This window comes from Pangasianodon hypophthalmus, chromosome 21 (assembly GCF_027358585.1).
Source record: "Pangasianodon hypophthalmus isolate fPanHyp1 chromosome 21, fPanHyp1.pri, whole genome shotgun sequence".
Lineage (NCBI taxonomy): Eukaryota > Metazoa > Chordata > Actinopteri > Siluriformes > Pangasiidae > Pangasianodon > Pangasianodon hypophthalmus.
The window spans coordinates 12,455,319-12,478,312 of NC_069730.1; the positions used below are offsets into that span (position 1 = coordinate 12,455,319).

Below are 22,994 nucleotides of genomic sequence, written 5' to 3' on the forward strand. Positions count from 1 at the left end.
ATCCTGATGGGAGGGGTCTCGTCAAGATGACAAATGCTACGCCCTTCACAGTCATCAGATCTCAACCCAACTGAAGACCTAAAGATTTTGGAGTGACAAGTTAGACAGCGCTCTCCACCACTACAGTTAAAACACCTACTGAGGGAATATATTTTGGAAGAATGGGCCTCATCTCTGCAGTACAGTTTCAGATACTTGTAGAATCTATGCCAAGGTGCACTGAAGCTGTTCTGAAGACTTGTGGTTATCCAACACCTTATTAAGATACTTTATGTTATTTTTCCCCTTTAATTTTTCACTCATTACACTTACATTCTTAGTTAATTAGTTGGGAAGTAGGAGGACACTATAAGAGTCTATGCACTATAACTTATCGAACTGGTCTAATATGTGTAAGAAGTAGGTGTGTTATGTGGGTCAGGTAGTGTCACAGGATTAATATGCAAACTTGTGAATTCTGCCAAAATGCTAAGGCTGAGAGAATCAGTACTGCATAATAAATGTAACATAAAAAGCAGATTAAATGCCGGTTTTATGCTTCGTTAATTGTTTGCCTGTATGTTATGCAATACTGTACCAACTCCCTTCATTACAATAGCATACTGTAACATGTTTTTCAACTGATAAAATGAAACCATGGTAGTGGACTCAACAAGAACCAAGCCCGTCTGCTGGCCTCTTACCTCTGCAGATATTGCCGTTGTCAGGCTCAAAGCCAGACTTACAGGTGCAGCCACCGATGGGCACCATCCACTCGCCATCGCCGTTGCAGTACAGTTTGATGGGCACGTCAGCTTCCTCTGAGTTTGGGATGCAGGACCCACGAGCAATCACCAGCGACGTGCTCTCAGCACCGGTTGTAGTCTCAGGGAAGACTGCAAAGTTCTGCACAACGCTCGGGCACTTCTTGTAGAAGACACGCACCGACAGCAGTGACATGCACGCTCCGTAGTCTTGGAAGGCCAAGTAGAAGCCGTTTTTGGAGAGCGGCCCAAAGCTGCGCACCTCTGTGTTGACCTTCATGAGGCGCCCACCGAAGTCCACCTGAGAGAAGCTCTCGTCTGCAGCAATGGTGTCCACCTTGAGGTAGGGCGCCTCTGTCCAGAATGTGGCCCCCTTGGTGGCAATCACCTGGTCGCTCTCGTAGTAGTACAGGTTGAATGTCTCTTTGCAGGAGCCGGGAACACGTGGGATGCTGCTGCAGTCGCGTACTGTGAAGCGCATCTCCACGTAGACACGCTGGGCGGCACGACGCCGTACAAACGTAGTCACTAACCAGTTGTTTTGGCTTGACTCAAACACGTTGCACACTTGGTACGTGCGAATGGTGTTTAGGTTCTCGTCATAGCCGCTCACCTCCTCCCACTGATAAGGCAAAACACACAGAGACAGAAAGCTTCGGGTTAGTGAAGGAGACTGACAGACAATAATGATCAGGAGTGTTTTGTTTTCTCATCACAGAGTTTGGGTCAGCAGGAAGTGCTATCAAGCAGTCATGCTCGGCAGTTTGATTGCAAACAAAGCAATAACTGCTGTTCTCATTCTCCCATTCTCATCCATTCTCGCATTGTGAAAATGTAAACTGTGTAAACATTGTCACACTCTCACACTTGGTTGTAAAAATAAGCCAAGGTGACTAGACTTGTGTTAAATCCTTATAGACGTTTTGCAGCTTATCCAAGCAGCTTAATAAGTGCTCAAGGTGACAGAACTGATCGAGCCCACTGGATGAGTGACAAAATGATTAGAAGGAAAATCCTGTCACCTTGACTTTAATACTACCACACATTCAAAATGATCTAGAGGACCGCAAGTCTATATAGTAGGGGTGTAACGCGATGCCATATTATTTTGTCTGCACCGGCTTGTGACATTTTCTAATGAATTCGGTTGGTATTATTTCCCAAAATATAATTAAACTAGTGGCTTTGATTAAAACCACTGTGACCCTGACCAGGCAGTTTCTAAAGATTAATGAATGAATGTTGTAGTGTATTCATGTGAAAGAATGTGTTATTAACTGTTTAGGCGTTTCCCATGGAATCCCAGTCCCAATGCACACCTCCAGTCTCAACCAGATTCCCGTGAACCTTTCTGGCACATTTTTTCTATTTGTACCTGTATCTGTTAGGAACATATCTGTTGATTCTGCATAACGTGTTCATATAGTATTCAGTTACATCCCTACCTAATACACAAGATCTGTGATGATTTGGAAAGTAAATGGCATTAAACCGATGTGTGCGCATACAAATAATGTGTCATTGCAAAATATCAAGCAAAAGTAAGTCAGAAGAAGGTAAGAACCTGGACTAATCTTAAGGATTTTTTCTGGTTTTTTTTGCCATTGAGAAAGGTCACTGGATGAGTCCTACTACTTGACATTTAAAATAACCAGCACCACTGAGCTGAAAGATCTGAGATGTTTCATTTTCTTTCATTTCCCTGTTGCAGGGTTTGGGTCAGCTGGAAGTGCCATCCAACAACTTCTGAAGCTTAACATATAAAGATGCATAGGAAAAAAAAACAAGTAATAAATAAATGTCTAGTAATAAATACTAAATTGAAGTAACAAGGCTGGTCTTACAATATTGAAGACACTTCGCCACTTATCCCAAGAGCTTCATTAGTTACTACAGTCACAGAATCATTTAAGCATCTTGAACGAGTTGCATAATGATTTCAAGATTAAGACTACTACTAGATATTCAGACTTTGTCAAACTTTCACAAACACCTAAGACGTTTTTTTTTTTTTTTCTCGTTGTATAATTTGGTTCATCATGAACAGCCACCAAAGAGACGTTCTTGGTTAAAAAAAAAAAGCCATCATCCCTGAATTTCCTATGAAACTGCCATTCATTCATCTGAAGTATTCTCAAATATATTAGGGTCCAAATAATACCAAATTTTACTCAATTGCTAGATTTTTATAATAAAAGGTATGCAAGGTATGGAAGGGTACACAGTAGATTGAAGACTGAGCAACACATGAGAGTATCCTGGAAATGAAATGATTTTATCATATATTCATACATCTATTAATTATTCCTGATGTTAATTAGTTGCAGTATATTATGTGTTATACCTTATGGTACTGTATGCATCATGGGTGCCCCTCTTTGTGTCAAACTGAGGGAGCAAAGTTAGGGTTGGGGTTCTTTTTACTACTATTTTCCTTCCATTTCCTTCCATTGTGAGAATTTAGGGATAAAGTCCCACATTTACAATTTATTCTGATTTAATTATTTTGAATGTATTTATTAATGTGAAGCTGTTTTGTGAAAATGTCCATTGTTAAAAGCGCTATACAAATAAAACTGAATGGAATTTTAGGCGCATATATATATATATATATATATATATATATATGCCTAAAATTCCATTCAGTTTTATTTGTATAGTGCTTTTAACAATGGACATTATATATATATATATATATATATATATATATATATTCTATATATATATATTATATATATATTCCACTGAAGCAAACTTTATGCAGAGAAAATAAGTAAATAATGATTCATTTAATTAAATATTTATTCTATTTTAAAATATTTTTTTAAAATGTATCCATGCAAGTTCAACTTTATTTTGAAAAATTACGCACATCATTAAAAGCTATACTGCACATAAACATAAAAATAAAAAAAAACTCAATGGCTTTATACTGTATGAACTAGGCTATGTGATTTTGCTGTCTGTGCGCAGGACCACGTGATATTACGCACATGACAAATGAATAAAGACTAGTGATGCTGCTCACTGTGGCATGCTCATTTTGTGTCCAGTGTGTCACGTGTGAACTGATCTGCGTTTTGCCACTTCGTAGCTCACGCCTGGCGGTCTAGTAGTTTGCGCAGGGGTCCGCGTTGTGCGTTTGTGCTGTTTCACAGCTTCGTCATGCTTTTGGGTTGTTTTATTTCCCATAGTTCTGTCTTGCTTGCACAACATGCAGAATCAAATCCAGTGGCAAAGAGCAAGGCATATGCACTGCACTCCTTCTCAAGTGGATGTTTTGTTTTAGGGGAGGTTCATGTAATTAAATGACATGAAACATATTGGTCAGTTACGCTTATGCTCATATAGTTATTTACAATGAAAGTCTTTTTTTATTCAAATACAAAGTGGGGTAGAACTACACTATATATCCAAAAGTTTGCGGACACCTGACCATCACACCTATATGTGGTTCTTCCCCAAACGGGTGTCACAAATTTGGAAGCACACAATTGTATAGAATGTCTTTGTAGGCTGTAACATTACAATTTCCCTTCACTGGAACTAAGGGGCACAAACCTGTTCCAGCATAACAATGCCCCTGTGCTCATCATTATCATTATCACATGAAGACATGTTCTGCCATGGTTGGAGTGCTAGAACTCGAGTGGCCTGTACACAGCCCTGACCTCAACCCCACTGAACACCTTTGGGATGAACTGGAATGGTGACTGCCCCCAGGCCTCCTCCCCCAACATCAGTACCTGATCTCACTAATGCTCTTGTGGCCCAATGCGCAAATCCCCACAGCCACGCTCCAAAATGTAGTGGAAAGCCTTCCCAGAGGAGTGGAGGATAACAGAAAATTGGGACTAAATCTGGAATGGGATGTTCAACAAGCACATGCTGTATGAATGTTATGGTCAGGTGTCTGCAAACTTTTGGCCATATAGTATAAGTACATCATGCCACAATGGGGGCATGGCCGAGCAGCAGCTGCGGACAGAGAGGAGGCGGGCTGAACCGGCAGGTATGATTCTCATCTGTGTCTGTCTACTTATGTGTGTTTATTTGTGCTTTCAGTGACTCCCGTAACCTGAGAGAGAGAGGGGCATAGCTGGTGGAGCTTGAGAGATGCACACAGATGCCCTCTTTTCTGTTTGTGTCTGCCTGTGTTGAGTTTTGAAGGTGTGCTGAAGGCTCAGTGAAAATAAACCTGAGCCCAGAGCTCTGCTGTCACTCTGCCTGCCTCCCGAGTCTTCCTCCGCACCTATCCACACCAGTATCTACAATCACTAATTAAAGCTTTTCTGTGAGGTATGATTCTTGGCTGATTTAATTCAAAACAATCCATTATTGTAGGACTTATTCTTCTATGTTCACAGTGTATAAATGTAACCAAAGTGACAGCAGTGATGAAGCTGGCAAGTTACAGCACACACGGAAAACAACAAAAAATAAAGATGACATAAGGTGACAGAAATAATGAAGTGACAAAACTGTTTGAAGATTCCACATATCTAGTCTAATGCTTGACATTAAAAATGATCAGATTGACTGAAAACTAATAAAACATGAACTGTATTGTTCTGCCACTAAGCCATTGTTGTATCACAAGCAAAGCCATTACTGCTGTACTTATGCAGCCATTTTCACATTATGCAACCGTAAACCAATTACATTTCACTTTTTTAGATTTTAATATAGTTATTTTTATGATTATTGTAATCATCATTATGATTTAGAGTAGAGCTTGGATGTTCTGAATCTGTACTGTTGTCTGTATTTATTACCTCTCATGAAATAGTCATGCTAGCAGAATTCACAAAAAAAGCTTTGGTGCCTCTTATAAACGTCAAATAATAAATAAAAAAAACCTTACATATAATGAATATCAACGTTCTGTCACAAGCACACAGAGGCAGCTTAGTCAATCCTGTGCCAATGGTCAGGAACCTACACAGGGCCATGATTATATATCATTGGCCACTCCATGATCCAATGATATACAATGTATTATACAAAATCAATTACAAATATGCTCTGCTTCTTTCTTCCCATCTCACCTTACAAACTCATCCAATAAATCATCAAAGTCCAGCTCTTTAACAAGCTCTGACTCCATGACCGGCAGTGACAGCATGTTGAGTCTTCTCAACATGTTCTCTGGAGTTCGCTTTTAATCCGCCCCATTAGGGGAAAATGAATGTTCTCTGGCTTGTCTTTTCTTTTTACGTTTTCTTTTCATCGACACACAGATATCTATGTTTTTTTTTAGCTATCTGCTATCTGCTCCAGTTTAAAACAGTGAATATCAACGTGTTCACTAGATGTGTAATAAATAACTTGACTTTTTTATTTTTTAACATGTCGAGCATAGCCTGCTTCATATGTAATTCAGTGCATGTAATGACATATGATTAGAAGGTTCATGAAATAAACCTAATTTATGCTCTGTCATAGTTACAGACAGTTCAAATCCCAGCATTGCCAAGCTGTTACTGTTGGGCTCTTGAGCAAGGCCTTTGACCTTCAACTGCTCTGTTATATAAATAAGATAAATGTAAATTGTACCTTTCACTTCTGTAAGTCGCTCTGGATAAGGCGTTTGCTAAAATCCATAAATGTAAAAAAAAAAAAACATAAATAAATAAAACCATACAAAGTTATTTAGAATGAAATTTCTACATGGCCTGTTCCATTTTATATCTATATATACTGTAGCTTGGTATGTTGAGAGATGACAAGGCTTCTGGGTAGTAGAGCATGTAGTAGTATGGGAGTGCAATATTCTGTAGGTGATAGAGATTGTCCCTGAAATCTCAGATCTCAGGAAGACTACATGATCTGTCATTTGAACGTGTTTCTGAAAGTACCAGGATGATATATACAGTGACTCTGATTGGTTCAGTGGTGACAAGGGCTCTGTGTATTGCAGTAGGTGTCATGGCAAGATTAGAACCTGATGGTTTAAAAAAAAAAAAAAAAAAACTCAAATGTTTGAAATGCTGACAATCATTATTATTATTTATCACTTTACAGTGTCTTGTTTTTCCCTGTTTTTGTTGACAGCTATGAAAACTGGAAAAGCATACAGATGAATGACTGGCTTAAATGTGAAAAAAAGAAAAATTACCATGTGACTTGCATGCATGATTGTCTTAAACTATGGCTGAGAAGAAGAGAAATTAGATTAATTTTATGAGTCTGCAACATGTAGTCATATGTTGTGCACTAAATTACACTAAAGCACTAAAGACACGGGTCAAAATGTTTAAAAATTAAAGTTAAAAAAAAGTAAAAGTATTTACACCACAGCACGGTTGCATTCTCGAATCTGATTGGTCAGAAGGTGTACAACAGCATGGCTCGGACAGTACTTCTATTAATAATAGGTTAATATTAATGCACTTCTTCTAATATGTTATTGTTTCTATACTAGCAGCTCATACACAGGGACTTGTATGGCGAATGCTCCATATAATCTAAGACTATTAATAAAGACGGTGTGTAACAAAGAAATTCTCATATTCATTAATGTGGTGGTGTTTTTTTTTTTGTTTTGTTTTTTAGGAGACATTTATTTATCATTTCTGGAAGGAGCCTCAGTTATAAGTGCTTTGTAACAGTCTATGTTTCCCAGCTCAGGAAAGTCTTCAGGACAGAATCGTTTACACTGGTGACAGAATGACTGTTTATCGCAGCTATAACTTAAGCAAAAACAGGAACTAACTTGTCTCTCGGCTGTTCCACAACATTAATTTAACTATAAACCGTTAAAATGTGTGACGTGTTGTTCATTAATAAATTAAACAGTGCAATCGCTGGCAAATAGCTGTGGTATAAGCAGTATAACACACTCCAGACTGTGCTAAGTCCAAACACACACCCCCCACCCCCCCTGCCCCCCAAAAGCTCCTCCACCCATCCATCAGTGTGCATTATTTTCATATAACAGCACACTCTGTCACGTGTTATTCCATAATTATCACAAAGTGACCTTATGTGCAAATAGCGTACTGGAGATGTGGGCGTGGTTAAGTCAGAATGTGATCTACACAGCGGTTGAGTGAAAGTCTGATATGTGGAAGTACGTCATGTGCCTGTGACAGAAAACTGATTTTTATTGTATATAATGTGCCGCAAATAAAGTGTATGTGAAGGACTGGGTTGAAAAAAAGAATTCCTAATGGACTTTAAGTGCTTTTTAACCTAATCTCCTCCATCAGCTGTACAGATGCATCTCTTTTTTTTACTTTTATTTTCCCTTTAAATTGCAGTCCACACACACACACACACGCGCACACATTCTTGGCTTTCACATGCACTGCCATGGACCAGGCACATTAGCAGCTACGATGTGGAACAAATTCATAATTACGTGATCTCAAACTGAAATTAGTGTGAACCAGAGGAGAATATAGCAGTGAACTGAGTCTATAGAGCCATCGTGTTTAAAAGGGAACATTCGGCTCTGTGGCATGTATGTGCTAGAGAGAGAGAGAGAGAGAGAGAGAGAGAGAGAGAGAGAGAGTTATTTTCAGATGGCTGTTTGTATTATAATATTAGTGTAATGTAGAGAAATACATTAGCACTCCAGTGATAGTGGCACCAATACACACTGTGATAACACATACCCTGACTGGATTAGTCTCCTAAGAATTCATATAAGCCAACTCATTAAAGTCAAAAAACTAGAAAAATCATGAAGGTGAGAGGCGAGGTTAGTGGATTTATTTGTTTGTTTGTTTGTTTGTTTTTAATGATGTCCAGTGTACACTGAAAAAAAATTGCATTAGATTAGATTAGGTATGGTGAAAATATTAAAGTAAAAATAAGTATTTTCCTGAGTCCATTTTCCCTGCATTTGTGACAAACAAACAAACAAACAAACAAACAAACAAATAAATAAATAAATGAAGTTAGTCCTCCAATTTTTCCTCACTGTTGAGGGTATTATCTAGCTAAGAATTAACACACACACACACCAATAATAATAATAATGATAATAAAATCACTAGCATTTATTAGCTAGTGTTATACTAGTTTCAGTCAGAAGAGGCAGGTGAAAAACAAACACAGGTGTGATGGGTTTTAGCAATGAAATGTAGAACTATAAACTGGTACTAGGGTTGCTTTCCCTTTATTTATAAGCTATTTTTGTTGTGTTACAAAAATCTGAAAAAGATGCATTAACAGTGTTAACTGTTTTATTATATATAATCTAACAGTAGTGTGGTGAGTCATTTCTATGACTTCACACAAATGTACATGTTCAAATCTTTGTATACAAGTAAATATTATATGTACGTATTTGACAATGTTTGGACCATGCTATTTTTTTAGATAAATAGGACAATGCATTTGTGAAGCATGACCTCTTATAGTTTCACTAAACTGTATTACTTACATACTGATATACAACCTTTTTTTTTTTAGGGGTTACAAAAGCTAAATGTAGCTTCCATACTACTACTACTACTATTACTGCTACTACTAGTACTTCAACACACACACACACACACACACACACACACATTGCCCCAGTTAAAGCGAGTCAGGTCTTCTGTTGACATGCTCTCTGACCCTAGCTGTCTCTCTGATAGAGGGAGTGCTGTGAGGTCACTTAATGGTCTGTGTATCATGCCAAGTCAGTGTGTGAAGTTCCGAACTGCTGCAAAGCCACATGGGTAATCACTCGCACTTTTTAACAGAACTGGAGGAAAAATTATTTTGAGGAAAATGAGGGAAATTATAAAAAATTTAGAGTGAGAGACACTCACAGTAAGAGAGAGAGAGAGAGAGAGAGAGAGAGAGAAAGAGAGAGAGGGAGAGCAAATGCAAAAATCGCTAAAAACTCAGATGGATAAGATCCCCTGAATATATTCGATGGCTATGTATATATGAAGACTTTCATCAAATCCAAATGAATTCATTTTGATTACAGATTCAGTACAAGTTGTTTTTAAGTACCTTAATATTGGCAACATGTTAAAATCTTTATTTGAATGTACATTTCATTCTGTATTGAATATACTTTTTAGTCCTTTCTAAGAAGCAAAGAGTTCAGTATTTTTTTAATGTCCTTTTTCAAATTGTGTGATTCTAATCTCACAGGGCATGTTTTTTTTTTTTTTTCTGACCCCCTGCATGACTGCTAGTGTGACCCAAACATCCCCAGAATGCGAAGAATAATCATCACGTAAATGTCTCAGCGACCTGATTCAAACGTTTCCGTGATGACGATTCCTCTCTTTAATGGATTATAATCAGTTCAATGGATTTTCCTTCACTGTGGAATCCAGAACAAATCAATGTGTCGAGAGTAAGCATGCATAAGCGTCAGTCTTAACAAAACAGTCTCCATGATGAGGCTTCGAACAAACAAAGCAACGCTGCATCTGATTCTGCTCAGAGATTTATAACGAGAGACTGGAAATCTATGCTCACAACAATGCAGGCAGGCCAAATAAAGTAAATCCATTCATTAAAAAAAGATAATCCTTAATCTAGACATAAGCATGCTTGTTAAAAAAATATTACAAATAAAAATAATATGTAAGTAAATAAATATGAGTCAGTAAGTGAGTGTAATTAAATAAATAAATAAATAAGAGAAATGAGCAGGGGGGGTATTAAAAATAAAATAAATGATCACACTGACAGGGTAGTAAATTTTGCTAATTCCTTTGTGTTGCAAAATCACTTTGGCTCGTGATAAGTGCTGCAAATTTTTCATAACGTCAATTGAAAATGAAGACGGATCTTCCATTTACTCCCTATATCTGTTAAACCCACCGTGAGAACTGAGATGGAAAGCGCACACCATTAACCCTCAACCCCGCACACATTTCATCATTTTAATGGTGGAAGCTGTTGAAAGAAAGAATCCTGACCTTTCTTAGGCAAATAAACACCAAAAAAAAGCTTTATAACAGTGTAATAAATGTGTAATAACAGAATAACTACATATAATAACTAAGCAACTGCTGAAAAGCCAAAGGAATTTTTGTAGCGAGCCCGCGATTGGAGATGGAAAATTGGAAAATGAAATGACGATCCTGGATAGGGATTGAATTGCAAAACAAGTGCTGAGATGATAAACGAGTTTGCAGAAAGCCCAAGCCCAAATGAAAGCCTATTTTTTCTCTCCATCTCCCTCCATCCAAAATTCGCCTCCACCTCCGCCCCCTTGCCTCTCTTCACTAATGCTAATTTATCAGCATTACATGGAGCTGTCCAACAGCTCCGTCATTAATCCAGCGGAGTCTGGGACCCAGGGGCCGTCAGTCTGGGGAGTGTCTTCTCTCCGTCTGCTCAAATGACTGCCATCGCTCACCAGCCCCATGCCACACACACACACACGCACACACACACACTCAGCCAGAGGCACTTCACATCTCACACCTGCTTGTGTGTGTTGTAGCACGTAAGAGCACACATACACACACACACAAACACACACACAAATTCATATATTGCAATAATGTTTCAAGACAATATTGGGTATAACACAAAAAATGCACACACCTACACACAAAGACACACACTAGAGCACACTCATATATCATCCTAATCTAATAGATGCTTTGTGTGACACTCCCGGTTATTGGGTGTGGCAGCTGCGCTCATATTCACATCCACAACCACCCGAACACATCGAATCTGGTAGATTTTTATCTTTCTACTGCAGGCTCACACAAAAACAAACACTTCCCCTCTCCTTCATTACTTCGTAACAAAAAAAAATAAGGAATCGAAGTGAACATGGCTGCACTAGAGTCAATTTAATGCCTTATGATATGTACAGACATGTATGTTAGGTTTACGGGGTTAAAATAGTACATTTTAAATACAGAATTTACATGCACACTTTCTTATTAATTACTGTAAGTAACATATTTTTCTTATAATAAGAAGAAAGTGTGTATAGTGTACTTTATTAGTGTCTACATCTTAACTAAAACAGATGAACGGCAGCTTTTTTCTCCAAATGCCTGGTGGTTATTATAAAACCACTTATACATACACACTCCAGTTTCCACCACAAAAGATATTAAACAGCATTTTTAATCACTCTCTATCATTGCCATTAAAATGATTATTTATATAAAGTATTAGATTAGATGCTTCGTTAGGCCTATTTAATCTTTTTTGTTTTTTACTTGAACATTATCTATAGCTATACTTCTAACTCTTATCTAATTCAAACATATATTAATAGATTTTATTTCACATTAATTAACTCAAAACATGCTCCATTTATCGGGACAGAAAGTAAGACGCTGCATCTTAAGCACATTTTAGAACTTTAGCTGCACTTGGGGAAAGAACACGGGCTGAAAGATTACTTATGTGAGATAGGAGGAAGGGGGCGGGGCTTCCAGGGGGTCAGGTGATATCAGAGAGTTCAAAACACCTACGCAGCTGTCAATCATTCCAGATTCCTATGTTGATTGGCTCATCTGTCATTTTTATTGGGCAAAGAAGAAAACTCTTTTGCCGCATTTTTAAGTGATAACTCATACTAGCGTACTCCGATGTTAAACTGTGGATCTCCTATGCAAAAAAAAAAAAAACATAAAAGTTGGCAGGTCTGTATGGATCTATATTAATAAATGAATATACAGATAACCAGGAAGTAATTATTGCATGTATGAATGTTGTATAACAGCTTTTTTTTTTCTAATTGTTATCATTTTATGGTTATGTTAATATTGTGTCTGTACTAATGGTATGAAGACAGACAAGTACACTGAAATAAAAAAAATTCAGTTAATTGAATTTACTCAATTCAAATGTGTACACTGGTTCCACATGAATGACTTGAGTTACATTAACACACTTTGTTTTCATAGATCTAACATGATTTGATCACAAAGCCCTGAATAAAATCAAACCCAGTACTCAAGACAATGGATTACTTTAATTTTAATTTTTGAAAACTTATCAACTTGAGTTCAGTATCCAAAACTTATCACGACAGCTGGAGTTAAAGAGAAGTTCACATAACGTAATGTGGCTATCATGTTTTGCAGTGTATGAATTGGTCAAGCTCACTATATAATTCAATCTAGTAATTAGAAATTAGTTTAAATGAAGTTTAGTATAAGCAATGAAATCATGTTTCGATGAGAAGCGTAATATTTTTAAGTAAGCTATATGTAATATATATTCTCTTAAATCTGACTGACCATACATTCCATTTGTTTCAGTGCTAAGTTCACCAACCAGAAAAAAATAAAACCCCTCCTTTCTTCTGCCTTTTACAAAACAAAAGCACCTCAATGCTGTAACTATGACATGCACAAATCTAGTCTTCTGCTGCACTACACACACAAGCACAAAGCTGTCATGTAGGCTCTTAAGGTGGTTGGACTTAAGTCCGCTCTTGAGACATTTTCTGTATTGACTTGGACTTGTCTTGGACTTAGTGGTGTTTATACTTGGACTTGTCTCAGTCTTAGGCATTGATCTCACTAAATATGATCTCAGCTAGTCCTGGTCTTGGAATTACGTTTAATTGGCATCCTTGACTACAGTCCTATTAACTCTGCTACATCACCTCAAAAAATAAAGATCCTTGTGAGACTTAAATAATATATTTTACATGAAATGCAATGAGAGGACTGAACACACCAGCTCATGGCTGAAACATTAACCATCAACCTGGATGCACACACAGTGTGCTACACTAAAAGGATAATAATCACATATTGTTCCTTTAACCTGTAATAATGCACTTATCTAGCTAACTAGCTCACCATTTGTTATTATATTATGTTAGCTACCAGTTTTTAGGCTAGTTATTTAGGGTTTGGGAATCCAAACCATGTAACTTAGCATCACATTACAGCGTTTACTCTTTTATTTTTTGGACTCGCTAATAAAGATATGTTTCGTTCACCCCTGAAGATGCTACACAAAATGATCGGCTAGTTTTCTCTCTTTTTTTAACTCGAATTACATCTGATTGCATATCTTGCAGAAGAGAATCTTTTGTGTTCATGAATTTGCATGTAGAACATCTTGAACAGCGTATGCTTCAGTGCCAGAGTTTACCTGACAGAATATCTAGGACATTTCTGATAAAAGTCTTTCACTAGCTGTCAGCTATGCAAGTAAAATGCTTCTGAAACTGCAGGAGGTAAAACCGGTAAATTTGATATGACACTATAAGATTAAGTTATGTATATTTATTATAAGTTCTTTGCAATGATGAAATCCTTTGCACTGAAAAAGGTGAGAGATGAATATATAATGAGAGAGTGATATAGAGAGTAAGAGAAAAAAAAAACCAGAGACAGCAGGATAATAGATAAGAACCTGATCTGATTTAATAAATATCATATGAATATGAAATTTATTTATTAATTTATTAAATATGGATGTCATCCATACAAATGAAGATATGACCACTAAGCCTGAACTTCACCTTTGGTTCACTAATCAGACCACAGATGGAAAATATACTGAAAAATCCATAAAACGTCTGAAAAGTTTTCCTTTCTGATCGAATGCCTTGAGCCCTGTAGCTAGTATCTGATCCAGTAAGCTTCCTTATGACAGTTATGATATATTCTTTACATAACCATCATACAGGAACAGCACAATACACAATTCCCTCATAGACACAGATAAAGTTCCATTTGGACAATTAGTTTTTGCGTTGTATTTATTATGTTGTACATATTGTACAGTGTTTAATCATTGTTTTGTATAACTTGTCTATCTACCATACAACTTTTTCTTTTTCCTAATTTCCTGTACATGTTGTCCAGTGATGATCTTGTACTCCACTGCTGTCACTTTTTTTTTAATATGTGTATAATATATTGCACCAGAGCCTCAGAGAATGCTCTGTCATTAGACTGTATACCTGTATATGTTTAGAATGACAATATATTGTAGCTCATGAATACACATGACTGCGTTGGTTCATATTAAAAAAGTAATGTCGTTTTCATACGTGTATCGGTTCGGTTCAATCATCGGAAATACTTTGCTGGGTTTGTACCTGCCAGTTAATGACACCTGATATAGAGGACGCTGCCATCTTGTTAAAAAAATAAATTAAAAAAAACCTGTTTGTTGGCAGGACCTGGTCTATTGTCTAGATTTTACATCCGTCAAAGAGAAAGCATCCTAAGACGAAAGCGAGAAGAGAACAAGCTACATCAAGCATATAAATCCATTTGCTTTAGACAGAGAAAAAAAAAAGGTTTTTCCTATATGGAGCAAGAGTGGAGAGAAAATGAAAAAAATTGACAGCAGCGTTACATAAGGAGTCATCTTTGCCATAATGGAAGAGCCAGTGTTCCAAACATCAAACATCTCCACACGGATTTTAAAATAGCTGTGTGTGCGTGTGTGTGCGTGTGTGTGTGTTTGTGTGTGTGTGTGTGTTCGTGTGCGCGTGTGTGTTTACTTACTGCTGAGTAATAGCAGATGAATGGTAGTGAGTGTATTATTCAGAACCTTATGGAGGTAAAGGGGAACAGGGGAAGACAAAGAGAAAGAAAAGTGCAAAAGAAAAAGATGAGTGTCTGTGTGCTGTTTAATCTTTGCGCAAATGTGGACTGTTTTACTGTCTCTCGTTCCTTTTCTCTTTTTATCTCTCTCCCAGTCTAGATTTCTCTCTCTCACTCTCAAGACCGCTTAAGATGATGAAAAATACAACGTGAACAAATCTCCATGATCCACTATCATGAATCAAAGTCTCTCCTGCACTGCCGGCTTGTAAAAATTTCATGTGCGAGGTCATTTCCTAGGAAGCTCGGTGTTCATATATCAGAGCGCTGCCTGCACACTACATACACACATACGCGCACACACATACCACTGTCTCAAATATGACTACTCTCCCATATGTCTTTACACACACACACACATGCACAACTGTAACAGCCTGTCTAAAGGCTGTTCCACCATCGCACATGTTAGATACATGTTAGATATCCTAACGTTATGTCTCTTGACATAACCGGGTTGCAATCTTTTGCCTTGCTTCTCCCCCCAAATTAACGCAACATCGCATATTTAAGAGTTGAATGAATTGAGACAGCATCTTAAGTTTGTGTAACAGACAGAGAGAGAGAGAAAGAGAGAGGGAGGCAGAATAGGAAATTAGCCAAAGATATAAACATTGGACAGAGCAGAACAGAAATAGTGAGACAGAGGCAGATAGCAAAGAAGAGAAAAAGAAAAAAATAAATTCCTCTCAACACTCCTCTGCTCAGTCCTCTTAAGAATTCAGCACACCATCCACACAACCATAGCACTCTCCATCACAGATAGAGAGTGTGTGTGTGTGTGTGTTTCATTTTGTGAGAGAGAATGTGTATACTGTATAATAGAGAGAGTGTGTATCTATGAGAGAGTGTGTTTCTATGACAGATTGTGTGTATGAGAGAGTGTGTCTATGAGAGTGAGTATGTCTAGGAGTGGGTGTGTATGAGAGAGTGTGTCTATGAGAGAGTGTGTTTATGTGAGTGTGTATAAGAGAGAGGGTATCTATGAGAGCGTTCATGTCTATAATACTGTGGGTCTATGAAAGAGTGTGTGTTTGTGAGAGAGTGTGTTTATGAAAGAGATTGTATACAGGAGAGAGTGTATCTACGGGAGAGAGTGTGTCTATGACAGCGTGTCTGTCTTTGAGAGAGTGTGTGTATGAGACTGTGGGTCTATGAAAGAGTGTGAGTCTGTGAGAGATAAAGTGTATCTGAAAGAGTGTGTGTCTATGGGAGAGTGTCTTTATGAAAGAATGCGTTTATGAAAGAGATTGTATATATGAGAGAGTGTATCTATGGGAGAGAGTGTATCTATGGGAGAGAGTGTATCTACGGGAGAGAGTGTCTTTGACAGAGTGCGTGTCTTTGAGAGAGTGTGTCTATGGGAGTGTGTGTCTTTGAGAGAGTGCGTGTCTATGAGAGCGTGTGTGTCTTTGAGAGAGTGTGTGTATGAGACTGTGGGTCTATGAAAGAGTGTGAGTCTGTAAGAGATAAAGTGTATCTGAAAGAGTGTGTGTCTATGGGAGAGTGTCTTTATGAAAGAATGTGTTTATGAAAGACATTGTATGTATGAAAGAGTGTATCTATGGGAGAGAGTGTGTCTATGAGAGCGTGTGTGTCTTTGAGAGAGTGTGTGTATGAGACTGTGGGTCTATGAAAGAGTGTGAGTCTGTAAGAGATAAAGTGTATCTGAAAGAGTGTGTGTCTATGGGAGAGTGTCTTTATGAAAGAATGTGTTTATGAAAGAGATTGTATGTATGAGAGAGTGTATCTATGGGAGAGAGTGTGTCTATGAGAGCATGTGTGTCTTTGAGAGAGTGTGTGTATGAGACTGTGGGTCTATGAAAGAGTGTGTGTCTATGGGAGAGTGTCTTTATGAAAGAATGTGTTTATGAAAGAGATTGTATGTATGAAAGAGTGTATCTATGGGAGAGAGTGTGTCTATGACAGCGTGTGTGTCTTTGAGAGAGTGTGTCTGTGAGACTGTGGGTCTATGAGAGAGTATGTCTATGGGAGAGCGTGTCTATGGGAGAAAATCTGTCTATGAGGGAGTGTGTCTATGATAGTGTGTCTAGAGAGAGAGAGAGAGAGAGAGAGAGAGAGAGAAAGGAATAAGAAAGACAGTGTCTATGAGAAAGAGAGAGAGAGAGAGAGAGAGAGAGAGAGAGAAAGAGAGAGAGAGTATTTGTATGCATACGTCTATCATGTGTCTTCTCTGGAGCTTATTAAAGATTGCTGTCATGGTCACTGACCCACTGATGGAACACGAGCAAAGCTGTGTGTGTATTGTGTGTTGTGTGAACATGACATTTTCTTTTCTTTTGAAAGAGCAGTTCTCTCGGGTTTTTATATTCCCACGAGTATAACTTCTTCTTACCTGTGCATTTTAGCTGTTCCTTGACAACACGGATTTGAGCAAGGACAGTGTGTGCTGTACTCTGTGTGTGTGTGTGTGTGTGTGTATGTATGTTTGTGTGTTAGAGTTTAGCTGGTCCAGAAAAAAAGCGTCTTTCTTGAGAGCACAGAAGGCCTTAGTATGCTTGCTCGCAGACAAAAGAAACAGTTCTCGCACACACACACACACACACACACACACACACATTTTCCCTTAGAAACACATATACAGTCATCTCCACCAAGGTTATTTTGAGTAGACAAAAACATGTATAACAGACTATACCAACTAAACACGTGTGCCTGTGCAACTACGCACACACACACACACACAAACTCTTGAGTGTAATAAAAGAACCAAAGAAAAGTGTGTAAATCAGACACACTTTATGCTGAATGTGCCACAAAGTTCAGCAACGCTCACAATGTCCATTACAGGTTCAACTCTCTCTCTCCTAGAGGAAAGCAGCAAGCAAGCAAGTGCACTCCATTAACACCAGTCAAACAAGCCTGCTGTTGCCAAATGGAACGAGGCCTTCAGAGTGTTACTGCTGCGCTGGAATCCAGCCACTCTTACTCTGAAATGTGCATTAGAGTTGGGATACAATGAACCCAAAAAAAAATTTATGTTTTTATTTTATTAAGTTTACTGTTTTGTAGTCTCACACTCACACAGTCTCACACAGGTTTACAATGTTCCAAGGGTTAAAGTTCACCTAAGTATACTTGGCTCTAATACGAATGCGCTAAATAGGAAAAGGCTATTTGACCAGCATTCCAAGTTAACTCTGATTAATAAAGTCAGAGATCAGAAAGAGATCAGAATTGGAATTTAATCAGAATTTAAAGTTTGTCTATGATATATTTTTAGATCACTAAATAGGGGGGTGTTTGGATAATTAGTAACAAGTTCATTAGTTCATGAATAAACTGCAGACTATCTTTGTTTCAGTGAAATTAACTTACAAACGTATAAAATTGTAGGATATGATCATAAGAATTATCATAATAAGAATTATCATATTCTACAGACTATCTTTGATTCACTGATATTAACTTACATATTAACAACGTATTAAATTGCAGGGTATGATAATAACAATTATCATATCCTACATCCTATATAATCTTTTAAAATAAATGCTTCACTAACCATTCACTAATAACAACTGTTCTTTTGCATTTTTATATATTTAAAAACTTTTTTTTATATTTACACGAACAAGCACTAGCTTACTGTGAGCATCTATTCTGTTTCAGACCTCGATCAGGTGGGAAGTAGAAAGTTTTAGGTCAGAAAATACAGAGGCCTTCAGCTGTATACACAGTATAAGTGAAATGGACTGCTATGGAGGCGTTTATTTATTTTTTGACCAGGTGGGTTTTATTTGTGTTCGATCTGACCACCCCAGGCATGCGGCTAAAACCAAGCAGCCTACAATCAAATTTAAGAGAAAAAAAAAAAAAAAAGGTTGTTGAGAAGTTGTTGAGGTTCACTGACACTAGGCAGTTAAAGATTGAAAAAAAGACCAGCTGACATTTTTGTAATCTTCAACTGCCCAGTTTTGGTGAACTTGTGTCCACTGTAGCCTCAGATTCCTGTTTTTGGCTGAAAGAAGTGGACCATGATGTGGTATTCTGCTGTCATAGCGCATCCACCTCAATGTCTGGTGTGTTGTGCATTCTGAGATGCTTTTCAGCTCAGCACGGTTGTAAAGAGTGCTTATTTGAGTTAGACCAGCCTTCCTATTAGATTGAACCATTTCTCTTGTTATCATTTCTCTCAGATATTCTCGTCAACAAGAATTACTGCTCACTGGATGTTTTCGTGCCATTCTGCGTAAACTGTAGAAACTGTTGTGCGTGAAAATACCAGGAGATCAGCAGTTTCTGAAATACTCAAACCAAACAAGCACCAACAACCACGCCACAAAGTCAGAGATCCCCATTCCGATGTCTGATGTGAACATTGTTGTGAAGCTCTTGACCCCTAGCTGCACGATTTTATGCACTGCATTGCCACCACATGATTGGCTGATTGGATAATTGCATGCTTGATCAGGTGTACAGGTGTTCCTATTCAAGTATCTGGTGAGTGTATCAGTCGCCAGACTGCTCTTGCACAAAAGCGCAGTTCTTATCAACAGATTCCTACTGCTTCTTACTCCCAATGTATCATTATGCTTGTGTTTATGTGTGTGTTCTCAGCTTTACAGCATTGCCATGTGATAAGGGTGTGTACGGGGTTTGATAATTCAGTGCATGCTGAGTTGAATGGCGTGCTAGTTAAGCTCACTCTGTCTTTCAGCACAGCTAAAATATGCAGTAACATGATCACTGTTATCATTGCTGATCTGCTCTGCCACTCCATTATAAGCCAACATGTCACTGCATTATTGCACTCGGAGATGTGGGAGGGAGATGAGAGCGAGATGAGGAGAAATGCAGAGAGATAGTAAGAGAAAACGTGAATACGGGATACAACGAAGCAGAGACAGACAAGCAATCAGGACTGATTCGCCAACAGACAGCTCATGTAACTTGGGGTGTTGTGTTTGATTTTGCTTTAACAGACTAACTGTAAGAGCAAGTGAACAAAAACAAAAGAGATACACTGACCAGATGAGAGAATCAGACAGTACCTGTCAGTCCGTAATACTTCTATCTCTCTCGCCTCATTTCTCTGCTCACAGCACTCCTTATATATAAAAAAGTGTGTACCATGAAATATGCACCATGGTGTTATTTACGTAGACTTTCTGATAGGTGCACATGCCTCCGCACTGCAACCGAGCCTCATGATGGCTTTTATATTCACTTCCTCCGGGTTTTGTTAGTGATTTCACTACCAAATGTCACGCAAACATGAATCCTAATGAGTGTTTGACAAAATTTGTAAAAATTTGGACTTTGTACAAATGAAATTGGTAGAAAAGCTACAGTCACTAAACCCACATGTTGCTCTAACTTTAAACATGCATAACATTTTACCAGTTTGTGGGAATTATTAGTGTATTATTACAGATATGGAATGATGAGACTATGTTGATTTTTTTTGGTCACAGGAAGCCAACTGGTTATCCAAGATTCCAAGAGCTTTTTATTATTTAGAGAAACGTTAAAAGAAAAACCGGATTAATGGGTTATCAGTGCCAGGTATACACTGACACATACAGTATAAGGTAATAAGCCGTGTTCCTGTTTGAATTAATTGAATTAAGTGTATTGCATCATTTCCTATGTATTTTGCAATGCTTGTGGTACAGGAAAGAAAAAAAAAGAGGGGGATTAGATGGATGGATAGATGGATGGATGAAGAACCTAGTTTGTAGATAAATGATTTTAATATAAAATCGATTTTAATAAAACGACATAATCAAATAGTATTATGCAAGAAATAACACGCGACAGCTGGGGTGATGTGATGCTGTCCGATATAATATATTTGTATAACCGCATGGTGTGTGTGTGTGTGTGTGTTATTAATGAATGACACACTGAGCAATTTTAACAGTCAAACAGTCAAGTTACTTCCTGTTTTCACTTATAGTATAGCAACGATAAACAGTCATTCCCTTACATCTCTCTCTCTCTCTCTCTCTCTCTCTTTCTCTCTCTTAAAAAAACATAGCTCATCATTTTACCGAGAAACCAGAAAGTGTAAACTCCTCTGTCCTGAAGATTTCCCCGTGCTGGGAAACTCTGCAAAGCACCGTAGCAGTCGCAAAGCTCTGACACCTGAGACTCCATCCATAAATCTTAAATAAACGAAAACATTAATCACATCAACAATTCTTTATAATTAGTCTTAGATTATGTGGAGTATCAGCTGTACACATCCCTGTGTATAAGCTGTTACTATAGAAACAATAACATATCAGCACCAGCGCATTAATATAAGCCTATCAGCTAGAAATGCTACTGTGGTATAATTTAATTTTATTGTATTTAAATAAAATAAAAAAACTAAAACATATTAGTTTCTTTTTCTGTTGTTTGTTTGTTTGTCCGTTTTTTATTATTTTGGCTCGAGGTAGTTACACAGCTTATTGAGATTAACAGTTATAGCTAAAAAAATTATAACACATTGAGGTTTATTTGTTTGTTTGTTTGTTTGTTGGTTGGAATGTATAGCATAAGAAATGTCAATTTATAATTCTAGGCCTGTCCATGAGGAAAATCGTGTAAAAGATTGATACCTGTGATCACGAAGAGACTGACCTGACCTGAGAAAGTAAACACGAAAACCGATTTCAAACACAAGCATTGCTAATCATGTATGTACACTAGCAGGGCAGTTAGCATTTTCTAAATTCTCTTTCTAACCTGTCACTGATCGATCGTGACAGTAAGCCAGATTAGTACTGAGGGTGAGGTATTCGTTTAACTATGCAGAGTGTTGCTAATAAATTTGTATTCTGAGCAGATCAACCACTTTCTATAGTTATAGAGTGGACAAGCTTTGATTTTTAGTGATGTCTAGATGTCAGAGAATAATCAACCTTACACACAGTCAACAAGACCTGTCTAAAAATGTCTAACATTTCTAAAAAAGCAAGAGTGATTTTGTTAGATTTTAAATGCGTGAAAAGCTATAAGCACTTCCCTATAATATAATATACAATATGATATTCCCTACAATATAATATCAATATTGCAATTAAATATGTTGTAATACACATTTCTGAGATATTGTCTATATCACGATATCTTTTTTTAAAAATATAAACATGTTAATTGTTTGTAACAAACAATTACAAACTCTGCTTAGAAGCAGCTGATTTAATGTTAAAGTTTTAAAGGTTATAAATGTTATATAATTTATAGTTCTATATAGTGTATAAACTTAAAATGTATAGCTTGAATTTATATATTTCTGTAAAGCTGCTTTGTGACAATGTCCACTGTTAAAAGCGCTATACAAATAAAACTGAACTGAAGTGAACTGAAATGTTTAAATTTTATTGCAATTTCCACTGCTGCTTTATTTCAGCAGATATTAAAGTATCATTCGACTGAGTTTTTATACTTTTTAATGCAGCACTACTGTATTAAAAATACATATTGTGTATTGCAGAAATGTCTTCTAGGATCGTATCAATATTTTGGTTATACGCCTACACTATTCTCACCCCTGTCCATAACTTTATTCTTATGAATATCTTATAAAAACTCCTTGTGAGACTGTGTTCTCTTAATCAGTCTGAAAGATGGTTTGGTTCTTCTACTACTGTAAATATCAAGTGTAGAGGATTGAGCAGCTACCTCTGAATATTTACTACAGCTCAAAGTGATGGCTTGCTTACTGTATATATTCTGAAATTGTTATGTGATTTAAAAAAAAAAAACTGACTAACTATCACTG

General features: G+C 37.3%; 1 protein-coding gene across 2 annotated transcripts in view; it reads right to left on the reverse strand.

Moving 5' to 3' along the window:
- The window catches only part of LOC113533285 (ephrin type-B receptor 1-B), a 301,883-nt gene that overhangs the window by 182,227 nt on the left and 96,662 nt on the right, over window positions 1–22,994 (reverse strand). For both annotated transcript variants that reach the window (XM_026925335.3, XM_026925333.3), the window contains exon 3: window positions 684–1,365. In XM_026925335.3, coding sequence (XP_026781136.1) covers window positions 684–1,365 — 682 coding nt within the window. The remainder of the gene's footprint in view (window positions 1–683; window positions 1,366–22,994) is intronic.